At 41.5% G+C, this 13,172-nt stretch overlaps 1 protein-coding gene across 1 annotated transcript in view; it reads right to left on the bottom strand.

Annotated features, from left to right (window-relative positions):
* Positions 1-5,083: 5,083 nt before the first annotated feature.
* Kcnmb2 (potassium calcium-activated channel subfamily M regulatory beta subunit 2) overlaps positions 5,084-13,172 on the bottom strand; it is a 31,995-nt gene continuing 23,906 nt past the window's right edge. The window contains exon 4 of the mRNA XM_059264690.1: positions 5,084-5,389. Within this exon, the coding sequence (XP_059120673.1) occupies positions 5,105-5,389 (285 nt within the window). The 3' untranslated portion in view covers positions 5,084-5,104. The remainder of the gene's footprint in view (positions 5,390-13,172) is intronic.

Raw genomic sequence — 13,172 nt, 5'->3', positions numbered from 1 at the left:
TATTATTTGAGAGAAAAATTCCTCTTTCTATGTGCATGGAATGTCTAGCCATACCTGGAATCTGCAGCTTGACAGTTTCTTGACAGTTTCCTCAGAGACTGATGCCTTAGCCAAGACAAGCGCAAGGCAGCTGTAGGAAAGTTTTGCTAGGAGCTGTTCTGTGCCCTTCAGTGATTTCCCTCTGGCTGTCAGAGGGCCGAATAAGAACACTGTAGATTTTCAGAAGGTATTACCTTCTAGAAGATCAAATCTACTTGACAGGTGGTTCGGGACTAGAATTCACAAGACATCTTACTTAGCTGCCTCACCCATGATTTCACCCATGAACATTAGGTTATTATGGATCTACCTCCGACCATTTGAAACCTATATTGTTCATGCTTCCTGCACAAGTTTCCACTTATGCCAATAATTCTGGCTGGATAGATATATTTCTGTTGACTTTCATTCCAAAATGATAGAAATTGTGCATTCACAATCCTTTCATCATTTTTCAATAAAACCACACTAGTAAGTAAGTCAATAGTGGGAGGACTGGTTTTATTTTGTAGTTTTAGTATATGTTCCCAGGAGGCAAATTTCTAGCATTAACTGATGACCTTTCTTACAAGCAGCTGTATCTCAGGTGGTAACTGTCATGGTTCGGATCCATCCAGAGGAGAAGCACTGGGAAGTGCTATGGATTCTAATGGAGAGCCCTTAGGTCATCAAGGGTATGCCTTCAAAGGGACTGTGAGACCAAGTCTTAGTCTTTTTCTCTGATTCCTGCCTCATAGGTGGCCACACACATGTTATCCTGACACTGTCATCTAGGGTTCTCACCAATGGCCCAAAGCAAAAAGTCCTCTAATCTGGAGCATCCAAAACTATGCACTCAGTAAACCTTTTTGCACAAGTACCCCATCTCGAAGTATTTCACTGTGGTAGCCAATACAGTGGCTATCCTTGTCACTGGACGGCCCTCATCAAGGATGCTAGGAAGGGAGTCATGCGTTAGCATGAGTTCTGATAAAATTGAATTTGCTTTTAAAGATCTATTTATTTTTATTTTTATGTATATAGTTGTTTAGCTTTGCATATATGTGCACCATGTGGTGCCTGGTACTCTCCTGCCACACTGACACTTTTTTCAGAGGAATCCTGAAGCAAGGCCATTCAAGCCAAAGTTCCATGTGGTGTACATGTTGGAAGGGTTATGGCAGAACTGTGAGACTGTTCTGGCCAACTTCCTACACAAGAGGAAATGGGAAATGAGTTGAGAAAGAAAGCGGGTCTCAGAGAAGGCTCAGCAGTTAACAGCACTGGCTGCTCTTCCAGAGAACCCAGGTTCAATTCCCAGCACCCACAGAACAGCTCATAACCATCTGTAATCCAGTGTCAGGGGATCTGACTCCTTCCTCTTACCTCCGAGGGTAGCAGGTATACATAAGGTGCACAGATACACATGCAGGATAAACATCCATATGTATAAAATATAAATAAATAAATCTAAAACAAAACCCCAAGAGTTTAAGAAAAGGAATGACATTCGACTTTTAATCATGCCTTCTTTCTTAGGAGGACAGTGAGAGTTACCCGACCTCCTTGAACATTGTTTAGTTCAGTGTTTGTGTCGGGGATGGAGAATTGTAACTATACTTGGAGTTAAAGTTATTGTCTAAACTCACTTCAGTCAATTGCTCATCTCACTTTTCTCTCTGTTAACGTCAACATAACAATTACACTCAACATGTTTTACCCCCAGGAATGCAGTGAGCTGTTTATAGCACAACATTGTGGAAACAACGTTTGTTTTATAAATGTCATGTGTAAGTATTCTTTGGCCATTTGCAGCAACGGGAAGGACAGTGTGCTGAAACTCTGGCTGTCACCCAGCCTGCATAGAGGTGTTTACGATGCCCACACATTAGCATCAGCGGGTACTTTGCTGGTAGCTTTCCATGGAACCATATCTTTTTATTATAGCTATTTGCAAGCAGTCATTGATACATTTATCATTCCTGGGTTTTAACACAATTGCAACTCAGGCAATCTGAAATCAATAAAGTTTTAGATGGGATGTGCCAATTGGATAATGAAAGTGATTTGGACACATAGACATTTGTAGCATTTGGGGAAATCATTCTCTTTAAGTAATGTGGAGACCGTGGTCTGCTGTTGCCATTATGAATAAGGCTCTAGGTCCTAAAGAGACAAGCGGCTTACTGGGAGTGTCAGAGGGAGGCTGTTCTTCTCTTAAACCATAGATTAATATGCATAGATTCTATTTGAGCATCAGAATGTCCCCTGAAGGTCAGTGTTGGTCTTCTTCACACACACATAGCATGAAATTCTAGTCTTACTATGTTTTTATTTATTTTGTGTGTGCACAAATGTGTGTGTTATAATGTTCATGTGTATAGGTCAGAGAACAACTTGTGAAGTAGATTTCTTTCCTTCCAGCATGTGGGTCTCAGGTATTGAACCCAGGTCTTCAGGCTGGCTGGCAAGTGGTTTTCCCTGCTGAGCCAACTCACTGGCCCTTAGAATGCTAGTGTTACAAAGGACTCCTAGATTTATCTGATGGTCTGACATCTACATACAGCCAAGAAGATAACTGACTTTCTTAGTAGCCCCCTCCTCACCATCTCTTGATCAAAGTCTTCCCATTCAGTTCTTTTTTTTTGTCATTCCTGTGATCCCTTCTAGACCTCAGAATTCCTCGGGGTCAATTGAAAAGATGTCAAAGCCACAGTAGTGACTTCCATAACTGGAAAACTACCAGGTGGGCCTTTTCTTTGCTTTCCACGATGACAATAATTTTGAGGGAGGTGATTTAACATCTGTAGGCTGAGGTAATTAATGACGGTCCTCAATAGAGATGTTGTGAAGAGCAAATTAGTTAACACATGCAAGGCATCTAACATACTTTTAGTGCTGGGTCTTCCTCTTTGATAGCAAACATCCAGTTGTGTTCTCATCTAAGGTAGTTTAAAGGTGGTGTTGCTAGATTGATATCCAAGAAGGTCCTAGTTAACATCTTTTGATGGCCCCCCTCTTCTTTTTTAAAGTTTTCTACATTCTTAACTAACCAACAGTTGGGAGGTTTTCCTCTTTTCTTCAGTATTGGGGATTGACCCTAGAGTATCACGCATGTGATGTAAACACTTTACTTTTTTTTTTTTTTGGTTTTTCGAGACAGGGTTTCTCTGTGTAGCTTTGCGCCTTTCCTGGAGCTCACTTGGTAGCCCAGGCTGGCCTCGAACTCACAGAGATCCGCCTGGCTCTGCCTCCCGAGTGCTGGGATTAAAGGCGTGCGCCACCACCACCCGGCTAACACTTTACTTTTGAAATACAGCCCCAGGCCTCGGTTGGGAACTTTTAGTGAAAACAATCTAAAGAAGATAAAAATAATACTTGTCATAATGTTATCATATCTGTTTCACCCTTGGATCACTTGAAGGGAAGCCTAGGGAACATTTAAGATTGCAAACTTCAGCCCCATAGTCCCTAAGATTCCTCTCCCATCTTGACAAATACATTTTAAAGAAAGAATAGAAATAAGTAATTTTCTGTGGGTGTTTTCCAAATGTTTACAACATTACATGTATTGTTTAAGTGTTAGAAAAAGGAATTTTCTTTACAGTGTCTTAAAATGTCTTCAAGTATAGTAGATCAGAATTGTTTGGACTGCCACAGGTATGTGTGTGCTGAATGTAAAAAGTCTTGTGATCGAGTGGGTCTTAAAACATTTTCCTTACACATTTGAAGTCCTGATTATACCCTAGGCATTTATTTGCTTATGAAAAGTCAGACTACGAATCACAACATTCTGCTTCCTCATTGGTTTCACCATTCATTCCACAAATGATTTGTAAAATTTTGCAATTACCTAAAAAACATCAATACTATGTTACAAAAGGGTACTTAAATATAGATGAGAAAGAGAGATGTTTGTCTTCTCCTTTAGATATTGATATTAAATAAAAGATGGAATGTCTTTATTTAAAACCAACCCCTCATCCCCCCGGCAAATAGAATGAGTAAACATCAATGTGAAGAAAGGCTTCCTTTAAACCTGTTATTCGATTCAAACGTGTGTTAGGAAAAAGGTCTATTCTGCATATAAAATATAACAACCAAAAGGGAATCGTGAATAGAAAAATAAAATATGTAGAGGAGACAAAGATTCTGCATACATAGCTTTTAAACTCCAACAGGCAACATTTTTTTCAGGAGAGACTACACATTCATTCACTGAAACATAAATTCCCACAGAGTCCAACATGACAATTTGCTGTAACAGACTCACCCATTGCAAGGAATCCACGATTCTTTAGCATATTAATGTTTGCCTCTAACCGTCCAGTGGAAATGGAGTTAGGATGTCACATAAATGTCCTTGCAGCATAGACTGTCCCACATTGCAACGGAATACCTACCAACACCCAGTCAGTTCACTGGGAATGAACTTCGTCTCCCGCACAGTAGCAGGGTCATAGATGGAGAGGGACTCTGTTTGGAAGACATTATAGACCTGGAGATCATTTTAAAAATCCGAAGTTGTGAATAAAAAGGAATGAAAGAAAAGTAGCTGGCCTCCTCTCTTCATTACAGTAATATGTAAAAATAGAAAACAGACAAATGAAAAGCTTAACACCCTTTAGTCAGGAAACCACCCTGTCACTTGCTACAGGGCTCAATGCAGAATAAGAAAAGAAAAGCATGTTTTTGGCTGTAGCATTAGTAAACAACAAATGAAGAAAAACCTGGTCTTCAAGAGGTCTGGAAACTCAGCGTGCAGACCTTGTTGTGTGGACAGTGCCTCCATTTCCCCACAAGACTTAGCAACGAGCAGCTGAGCCCTGTCCTGGTGGAAAGAGGACTGGACTAGTTCCAGCATCAAAACAAGATAATGAAACAACCAACTGACAAAGAACAGTTAGTTCTCCTGAATAATAAGGACATCATGTTTGCATTTGTATTATTGCTCTACTTAGAATAATACGGTAAGGAACCCATAACAGACTGCACATTGAAAACTTAAGGTTCTTTGGTGAAGAATGAAAGAAAACAGTATTTGAGCTTTAAAGAAAAATATCTTATCCATGATTTTTTTTTTCTTTTATCTATTGATCCGTTGGATCCTCTCACAGAGTAGGGAGAGGTACTGAGTGAGTTTCACCATGGCAACAATCGCCACGCCCCCAGCCATCATACAAGTCGGCCAGAAGAGAGAATGGAACAGCACATTGGAGCTGTAGAGTTTGGTCAGGATGACACTCTTCTGGTTTCCTTCCGGGTCAGAATAGCAGGGGAAGTGTTGGTGTCTCCTGAAGTTTTCCATGACGACATTCACCAGGGACATGGACTCTTCAAAGTTGTTTCCACACTTAGGAATATAGGAGCACTGTGAAGAGCAAGATGGACTGTCACCAAGGGGAGCACTAACATGACAGCAGCCAACCTAACTTTATCTGTGAGGCAAACATGGCGGTTCATGTTGATATAATCAAACTAATGCCTCCCAAGATCAGAGAGGTCGCACACTGATTAAAGCACTGTTGGGGCTTCCTAGACAAAGTTTTCCTAAGTAACCCACCTATAAATTACTTAGCCGTTGATCAATATCTAATTATGAATGTGTTGGTTTGTTGTAACAATCTCGTCACGTATGTAGAAAAAGTAAGTAGTACTTTTTGCTGAAGCTAAAAGTGGTGGGTCTTAATTATCTCCTTTCAAACATACTTGTCCAGGGGCTCAGAGTGCAAACCTTCCTGAGTTCTGTCTGCCCACATAATATAAGATATTACTATAACATATTGTGATGGTTAATCTTGTTGATTTGATTGGACTTAAAATCACCATGGAAACACACCCGTGGGTGGGTCTATGATAGTGTTTCCAGAAAGGTCTAACTCAGGAGGTAGTAACCACATGGAATGTAGGTGGCACCTGACCCTTGGCTGGGGTGCCAGACTGAATTAAAAAAAAAAAAAGAATTTAAGCTGAATACAACTATCCAACTCTTTGTGCTTCCTGACTGTGGATACAATGTGACAAGCCCCTTCTTCCCTCTGTCCTCCAGGGAAGGTGTCTGTCTCCTCAAACTGCGATCCAAACAACGCAGGCTGTAAACTCGCCCTCCTTAAGTGGCTTCTGTAGGGCATTTTGTCACAACAAAGGGAAAATAATTAACACACATGTCAGTAGAAAAGAGTAATTTATGAATACAGATTTAACTGCATGTTATTCAACCAAACTACCTTAGGCATCTTGTTACTGTTATCAAACAAAACAAAACAAAACAAATCAAAACAAAGCAAACAAACAAAAGCCAGCTACACCTTTGGTGGATCTTGGAAAATTCAGAGAGGCTGAACAGACGTCTGTGAGGAAAGGGAGAGTCTCAGCATGCCGAGGCGCCCTTTCCTGTCAGCCACAGGAGCAGAGAGCAGGACGGCAGCAGAGTGCACTCTTTGACCTGAGGACCTGAGCCTGGATTTGATCGGCTCATCTCACCTAGATCTCTTGTTTTCTGTCTCTCCTACGTCTCTCCCTCTTTTTCTCTTTCCACACATTCATAAGAGGCTTGTGGGTATTACGTGTGCAATGATATGAGATTTGGAGCAGCATCCTGGAATCTTGGAGAGATTTACATCTGTAAACCTCACAGGGAGAAAATATAAAAGAAATGAATTAAGTTTCAACTAGTGGAGCTTCCTGGAATAATTTCCCTCTGACTTATCGGCAGCACCAGAAACTTGTGTAGCTGTAACCACAGGGTTATTTGACTCCAAAGAGCAAAAGTTTCTCTGATTAGTTAAGAATAGAAGATGAGCATGTGTTTGACATGGGGCCATGGAGAGCTATGAATGCAGCCCAACACATTATAAACTGACTCAAAACACTGAGTGTGTGCACGTACGTGCAAGTACACATGATTTTTTTTTTTAGCTTGATTGCCTGTGTATCATGCATGAACTTTATAGATGCCAACCCCATGTCACAGTGTTAAAAGGTTGGGCACACCTCTCATCATACTTAACATGATGCTCTTTAGCAGAGACTGTGTCGATACACTTTAAAATGTGACCAGCTATGAGTCAATGCCCATCCACTCACATGTGTGAACCCAGCAGAGTGCTGGACTCAGCCTGGGCTGGGGTGGGGAAGAAGGCTGAAAGCATCTTCAGAGAAAGTTATAATTCAGTGTGACAATGGGTCTGGGCTTCGTGTGCTAAATTTTTGGCCAGCTGGATGACAACTTTCAGGCTCTCATGTGACTCTTTTGTCCATGTTAAAGCTGTACATGCGGATCATGTCTTTAATATTTTTAGAAATGTTTCTTGAAGCAAATAATTTTAACAACAACAAAGCAAAGCAAACACAGATAAGCCATCTGTAGACGAATTCAGGTAGAGCCAATCTGGGTTATAAAGGCGTTGGGTCTTGGTATGTTTTTGTGCTCACTTTACGGAAGCCCTTTCGGTTGCTAACAGAACTAAGTTACTAAAATGATCTCAATAAAAATAGCATTCTATTAAAAATGGAGTTTTTCTCTATTTTCTTCTGCTATGGTGAATCAATTCAATTTACTTTTTTTTTTTTTTAAAGAAACATCTGTCAGGCAAATGGTAATAATTCTGTCACTAGGTAAGATTCTTCCAAACAAAACAAGATATAAAGCACCTCTGAGGCCGTCTGGCAAGGTTGTAATACAGGAGCTCCTTATTAAAGTTTAAAGCAGACAGGGCCTGAGAGGTGTGCAGTAGTCTGGCTACACTCCATACACGCTCACACTCAGGCACTCTGTGCCAGGGGCACACATCAGGGCAACACGCAAATGCTAGTGGTGAGAGTCTGGGGTGCTCTGAGCCCCAAGACCTGGTTATCTGCCACTTTCTGTTTCTGTCCACGAAAACTACCATATGTCAGTTGTTCATTTCTTTTTATTATTGACAGATCCCTTGTGATAATGAATGAATGAGGTCGTATAATAAGTTCCTGACTTGAGTTCATGGGATCCGGTTACTAGAAGCACGTGGCCCTCAGAACCAATTTCATCTCTGTAATGAGGTTAATCGAGACTTCCCAGCAGCTATCTTTCAGAATTAGATGATGAATATGCATAAGGCCCCCATAAATTTTTATTAGCACATATTCCTACTAGAATATCACATTTTCCCACACACTCTTCTAAAGTCTTTAATCAAGTGCCACATAGTAAGTTACAAAAGCTCTGAAGAGGGCTGGATAACCAGCCATGGGGTTCTTCCAGGGTCAGCTTGTCTTATTGCCTTCGAAGATTTGCACTGAGCCAAATTCTACCTTAGGATGTAGGTGTTTGCTCCAGTTTTAGTCATGTGAATTGAGTATGTATTCAAAACAAAGATTTAGTGACTGCACTGTAACCAGGTGTATGTTACAGAGTGGGTATAACATGGAGCGATGATTTAATGATCACATGCCTTCATCATGTATTTGTGGGGTGATTTTATGTCAGTGGTCTACAATACACAGAACGCAGTTCAGTAAATAATATTTGACTATCATATAATGTACACTTAATTTGGAAATTATAACATGATCAAAAAGATAAAGATACCGTCATTTTTAGGTAATTCTTTTATTTAGTGGGTATGGGACTTGGAAGATTTAACTTTTAAACTATGAATGATATATAACAGAAAGAAATTAGTTATTTTATAAACAATATATTTAGGTAGTGATCAAAGTATGTAAATACTGTTACCACAAGGATGTATGAAATTTCGAGATTGCAAATCAGCAGAGAACTGAGAAGTCTCCGTGTGTGTGTGTGTGTGTGTGTGTGTGTGTGTGTGTGTGTGTATGAGCATGTATTTGTGTATGTGTTGGTTCGTGCCTACATATGTGTATCCTTGTATCTGGAGGACAAAAGTCGATGTTGTACATCTTTCGGAATCGTTTTCCACATTGTTTTGATACAGGATCTCTCACTGAATCTGGAACTCACAGAGATTCTCCTGTCTCCACTTCCCCAGCACTGGTAATACAGATGTATCCCTTCTATGTATCCTGGGGAATCTGAATTCAAGTCCTCATGCCTTGATGGCAAGTGCTTTCCTGACTGAGCTGTCTCTCCACCCTTGACAGTGCCTCATTTTTTTTCATTTCATTTCAATTTTATATTTTGAGATTTTTATGCATTGCATTTTTATCATATTTGCTCCCATCCTCCAGCTCCTCTCAGATCCATTCCCCATACAATACCCATCTAACTTCGAGTCCTCATCTTTTTAATTACTTTTTTACTTTTTTTACTTTTTGAGATTATAATATAATTACAGCATTTCCCACCAAGCCCTCCCATATACGCCTCCCTGCTCTCCTGCAAATTTATGCTCTTTTTTCATTAATTATTGCTTCATGCATATATGTGTATGTACATACATATGTATTCCTAAGTAAACCTGCTCAATCTGTGTAATGTCACTTGTATGTATGTTTTCAGAGCTGATTACTTGGCATTGGATAACCAATTGGTGTACTCTTAACCTGGGGAAGAATATTTCTTTCACTCTCAGCGTTCCTCAATTGCCTGTAGTTCTTTGTTTAAGGCTGAGGCCTTAAACATGGCCTTTCGCCATCCATGCTAGCATGTATCTTGGTGTCCTCGGTTAGCTCATCTTTGGACAGTTGTGTTGGTGAGACTTATGGCTGTAGATTTTGAGATTCCTAGGAGACACAATCTCAAAGCAGACTCCCTGATCTGCTGACTCTTACAATCTTCCTGCCCCCTCTTCTGAGCCTTAGATGCAGGAATTGTTTTATAGATGTCTCCATTGGGACTGGGATCCACAACTCTGCATTTTGATTGATTATGGCTTTTCTGTAATGGTCACCACCTGTTGCAAAGGGAAGTTTCCATGATGAGGGGTGAGGAGTACACTTATCTGTGGGTTCAAGGACAAATATTTAGAATGTAGTTATGGATTGTGCTCCATGACGTCACTAGCCCTGGGTAGTTGGCTAAGTTTCCAGTACCAGGAATGGTTTCGTTCTTGTTGTATGGATCTTAAGTTCATTTAGGGAACTTTTGGTTATCACCAAGGCTGTGGGCCGCTACTGCACTCTTAGGGTTATCATGCCATGCTGGTCGTTGTTGTGGTTCAAAGTTGGGTTGGACTGTTGATTGCTTTTCTCCTTTGGAAGCTTGTGCAGTGCTTTCTGGTACCAGGGAAGTTAATCCCCAGGGAGGAAGCTTTCAGGCGAGTTCTGGCTCAGATGCATGGAGTTTTCAACAATGCCCTCATTTAACAAAAATTAAGTCCAGTTAGTGCTGGGGATATACTCTTGGATGGTCAGCCTGCTAGAGCCGCACCCTTAAAGAAAGCTACCTCTCCCTGTCTTGGCCGCTATCAATCAGCAGCAGCTCTCCAGCTGGGGATGGGACTTTGTGACCTACCGCCTGACTCTATGCTGGGATCTTCCCGGTTGGAGCTTGGCCAGGTCTTATGCGTGTTGTCACAACTGCTGGAAATCCCTATGTGCAACTGTCTTGTTGTATCCAGGAGAGAGTTTCCTTGGAGTCATCCACCACCTCTGGCTCTTACAATCATTCCACTTTCTCTTCCACAGAGATCCCTGAGCCTTGGGAGGATGGGCTGTGATAAAGATGTCCCATTTAGGGCTGAACACTGATGAGGTATGAGAGATGTACTGATCTATGGGTAAATCATTAAGAGTTGGTTTACCAGTAGCTTCTCCTCCACCTCTTTTTTCTTAAGATTCATTTATTTATGTGTGTGGGTGCTCTGTCTGTATGTACATCTACACACCAGAAGGGGGCATTGGAATTCAAACGGCTATATGGCACTGAGAATTGAACTCAGGACCTCTGGAGGAGCAGTGAGTGTTTTTAACCACTAAGCCATCTCACCAACCTTTAATAGTCTCTTCCTAACCCAGAGTTTTGCCAATAAAACTGGCTTCTTTCCCTAGCCCCTTTGATTCCTGAAGGGCAGAAACTTCCCATTACTAAAGAAAATCACAGAGATCATCCACGGCATGACCCTTCCTCTCCTCGTTGTGGAAACTTGGTCTTCAGCATCTTCAGGATGCTTCTTCCTTTATGTGGCCAATGAAGGCACAGCAGTCACATCTTCTCTTCAACTCTTGGGGACACAACTGAATTCACCTTCCCTTCGCATCACTGCCAGGACCTTCTATGTCAACAGAGTTATTTTTATTCTCATGATAGACAGGAAATTAAAAAAAAAAACTACCTGTTGCGTTTCTAGACATGCTTCACTAGGCACATGTGAAGCAGAGTGACAGGCAGTCATCCTAGAGATGGAAGATGGGGCCAGCAGCAGAAGCAGGATGTGGCTGAATACCTCACCATCAGCCTCTGCTTTCTTGCATTGATTAGGGAGGCACCATTAGTTCCTTGGGACTTCAAGGAAGTCTCGGGTTTTATTTGCTCTTTTATACGAAAGGAGCTATCATATTTCAAGAAGAAGTTAGATGTTTAATGAAATCTAAATACTCACTGAGGAGCCAGGAATATGGATAGAGAGAGGCACAGGAAGGAGTAGGAAAGGACTTGGAGTTTCACAGCCTTTTTGTTTTGGGATGGCTGGAGAGATGTTCTCTTTTGGTCTCCGGCCAACAAGGAAGGTCAGCTGCTAGCTTCTTCACCTCTTTGATATAGCAGGTTTTCACCCCAACATCTGACTCTTGAGTCTTTATTGGTAAATAGAACATAGAGACTTAGTTAAAAAACTGTGGTAGCCATGGCGAAGCTGGTGTGGGCAGAACAGGAAGAATGGCCGATAGCTAGGCAGGAGAGGGTAGGCAGGACTTCCGGGGAGAGAGAGGAGCATGGGGGAAGAATCAAAGAGGTGGAGATTCACTAGCAAGATGTGGAATAAGTCCAATGTATAGTACAAAGAGAGGTAACCAGTCACATGGCAGAATGTAGATTAATATAAATGGGTTAATTTAAGTTTTAAGAGCTAGTTGGGAACAAGGCTAAGCTAAGGCCAAGTTTTCATAATCAATAAAAGTCTCCTTGTCATTATGTGGGAGTTGGCAGTCCAAAGAAAGTCTGACTACACAAATGTGTGTGTGTGGAGACAAGATGTCCCCAGATGTCTTTCCTTGGGAGCCATCTACTTTATTTCTGAAATACAGTCTCTCACTGGCCTAGAACTTAAAAAGTAGGCTGGCTGGCCAATGAACTCCACCTTTTTCTCCCAGTGCTGGGATTGCAGATGCATGACACTGTGTCCTGCTTCTTAGCCGGGTTCTGGGGATCCAAGCCAGGTCCCCATGCCTGTGCAGTGAGCACTTGACTGAGCCACAAGTCATCCGTGCTTTCTCAAGAGCACATGTTGAAGGGTTTCTCTTCAGGACACAGCAAGATAAAGTAAAGCGTCTTAGATTTTAATTCATACCTAGCCACTTGGTGAGTGCATGGCTTTGGGGAAATTCACTTTCTGAACTCAGCTTCAGTATTATGAAGTGAGAATGAGGATGGCGTGGTGCACAGGGGATTGTTGCTGCAGCTAAAGGACCTAGTTTATGTAAAGTACCAGCACTCTGCAGTGCCCAGCACATGGTGAGTTCTTGATAAAATTGGGCTATGATTATTTTAGGAGCAGGAGTAAGCAAGATAATTTTTATACATGTTAGTATAGTAGTGGGCGTGCTCTACAGGGTGAGAACTTAGTTAACACTGGTTTCCATTTAGTGCTTCAGCTTTTTCTTCTGTCTTCTGTGCCTGCCAGTGCTGTGCTGAAGATACCACAAGGATCTTACAGCACGCCAATGTGAAGCTAAACAAAATGTAAGCAGCCACCTGCGCCTGCCGCTATCTGGAAACACGTCTAGTTGTCACAATTTGATTGGATGAGGATGCTAGTCACACGGTAGAAAGAGGCTGGGAACACCACCAAGCATCTGGCAGTAGAGGGCAGGTCTCTGGGTCATGACCACAATGCCAAGAGCACCCAAGTTGAGGAGCTCTGGTCTAGACATGTTAGTCTCTGAAATAGGAGACCCATAATGCTTTGGAATGGGCAACAGAATGCGAAGCAATGCTGAATCTGGAGTTGTGAATTATGGCTAATTAATGGAGTGCCGCATTGGAAGCAATCATCTTCCTCACAATGGCTACATATAAATATAATTCATATTTGTATTTA

This window comes from Peromyscus eremicus, chromosome 6 (genome assembly GCF_949786415.1).
Source record: "Peromyscus eremicus chromosome 6, PerEre_H2_v1, whole genome shotgun sequence".
Lineage (NCBI taxonomy): Eukaryota > Metazoa > Chordata > Mammalia > Rodentia > Cricetidae > Peromyscus > Peromyscus eremicus.
This window is presented reverse-complemented; position numbering and strand designations above follow the sequence as displayed.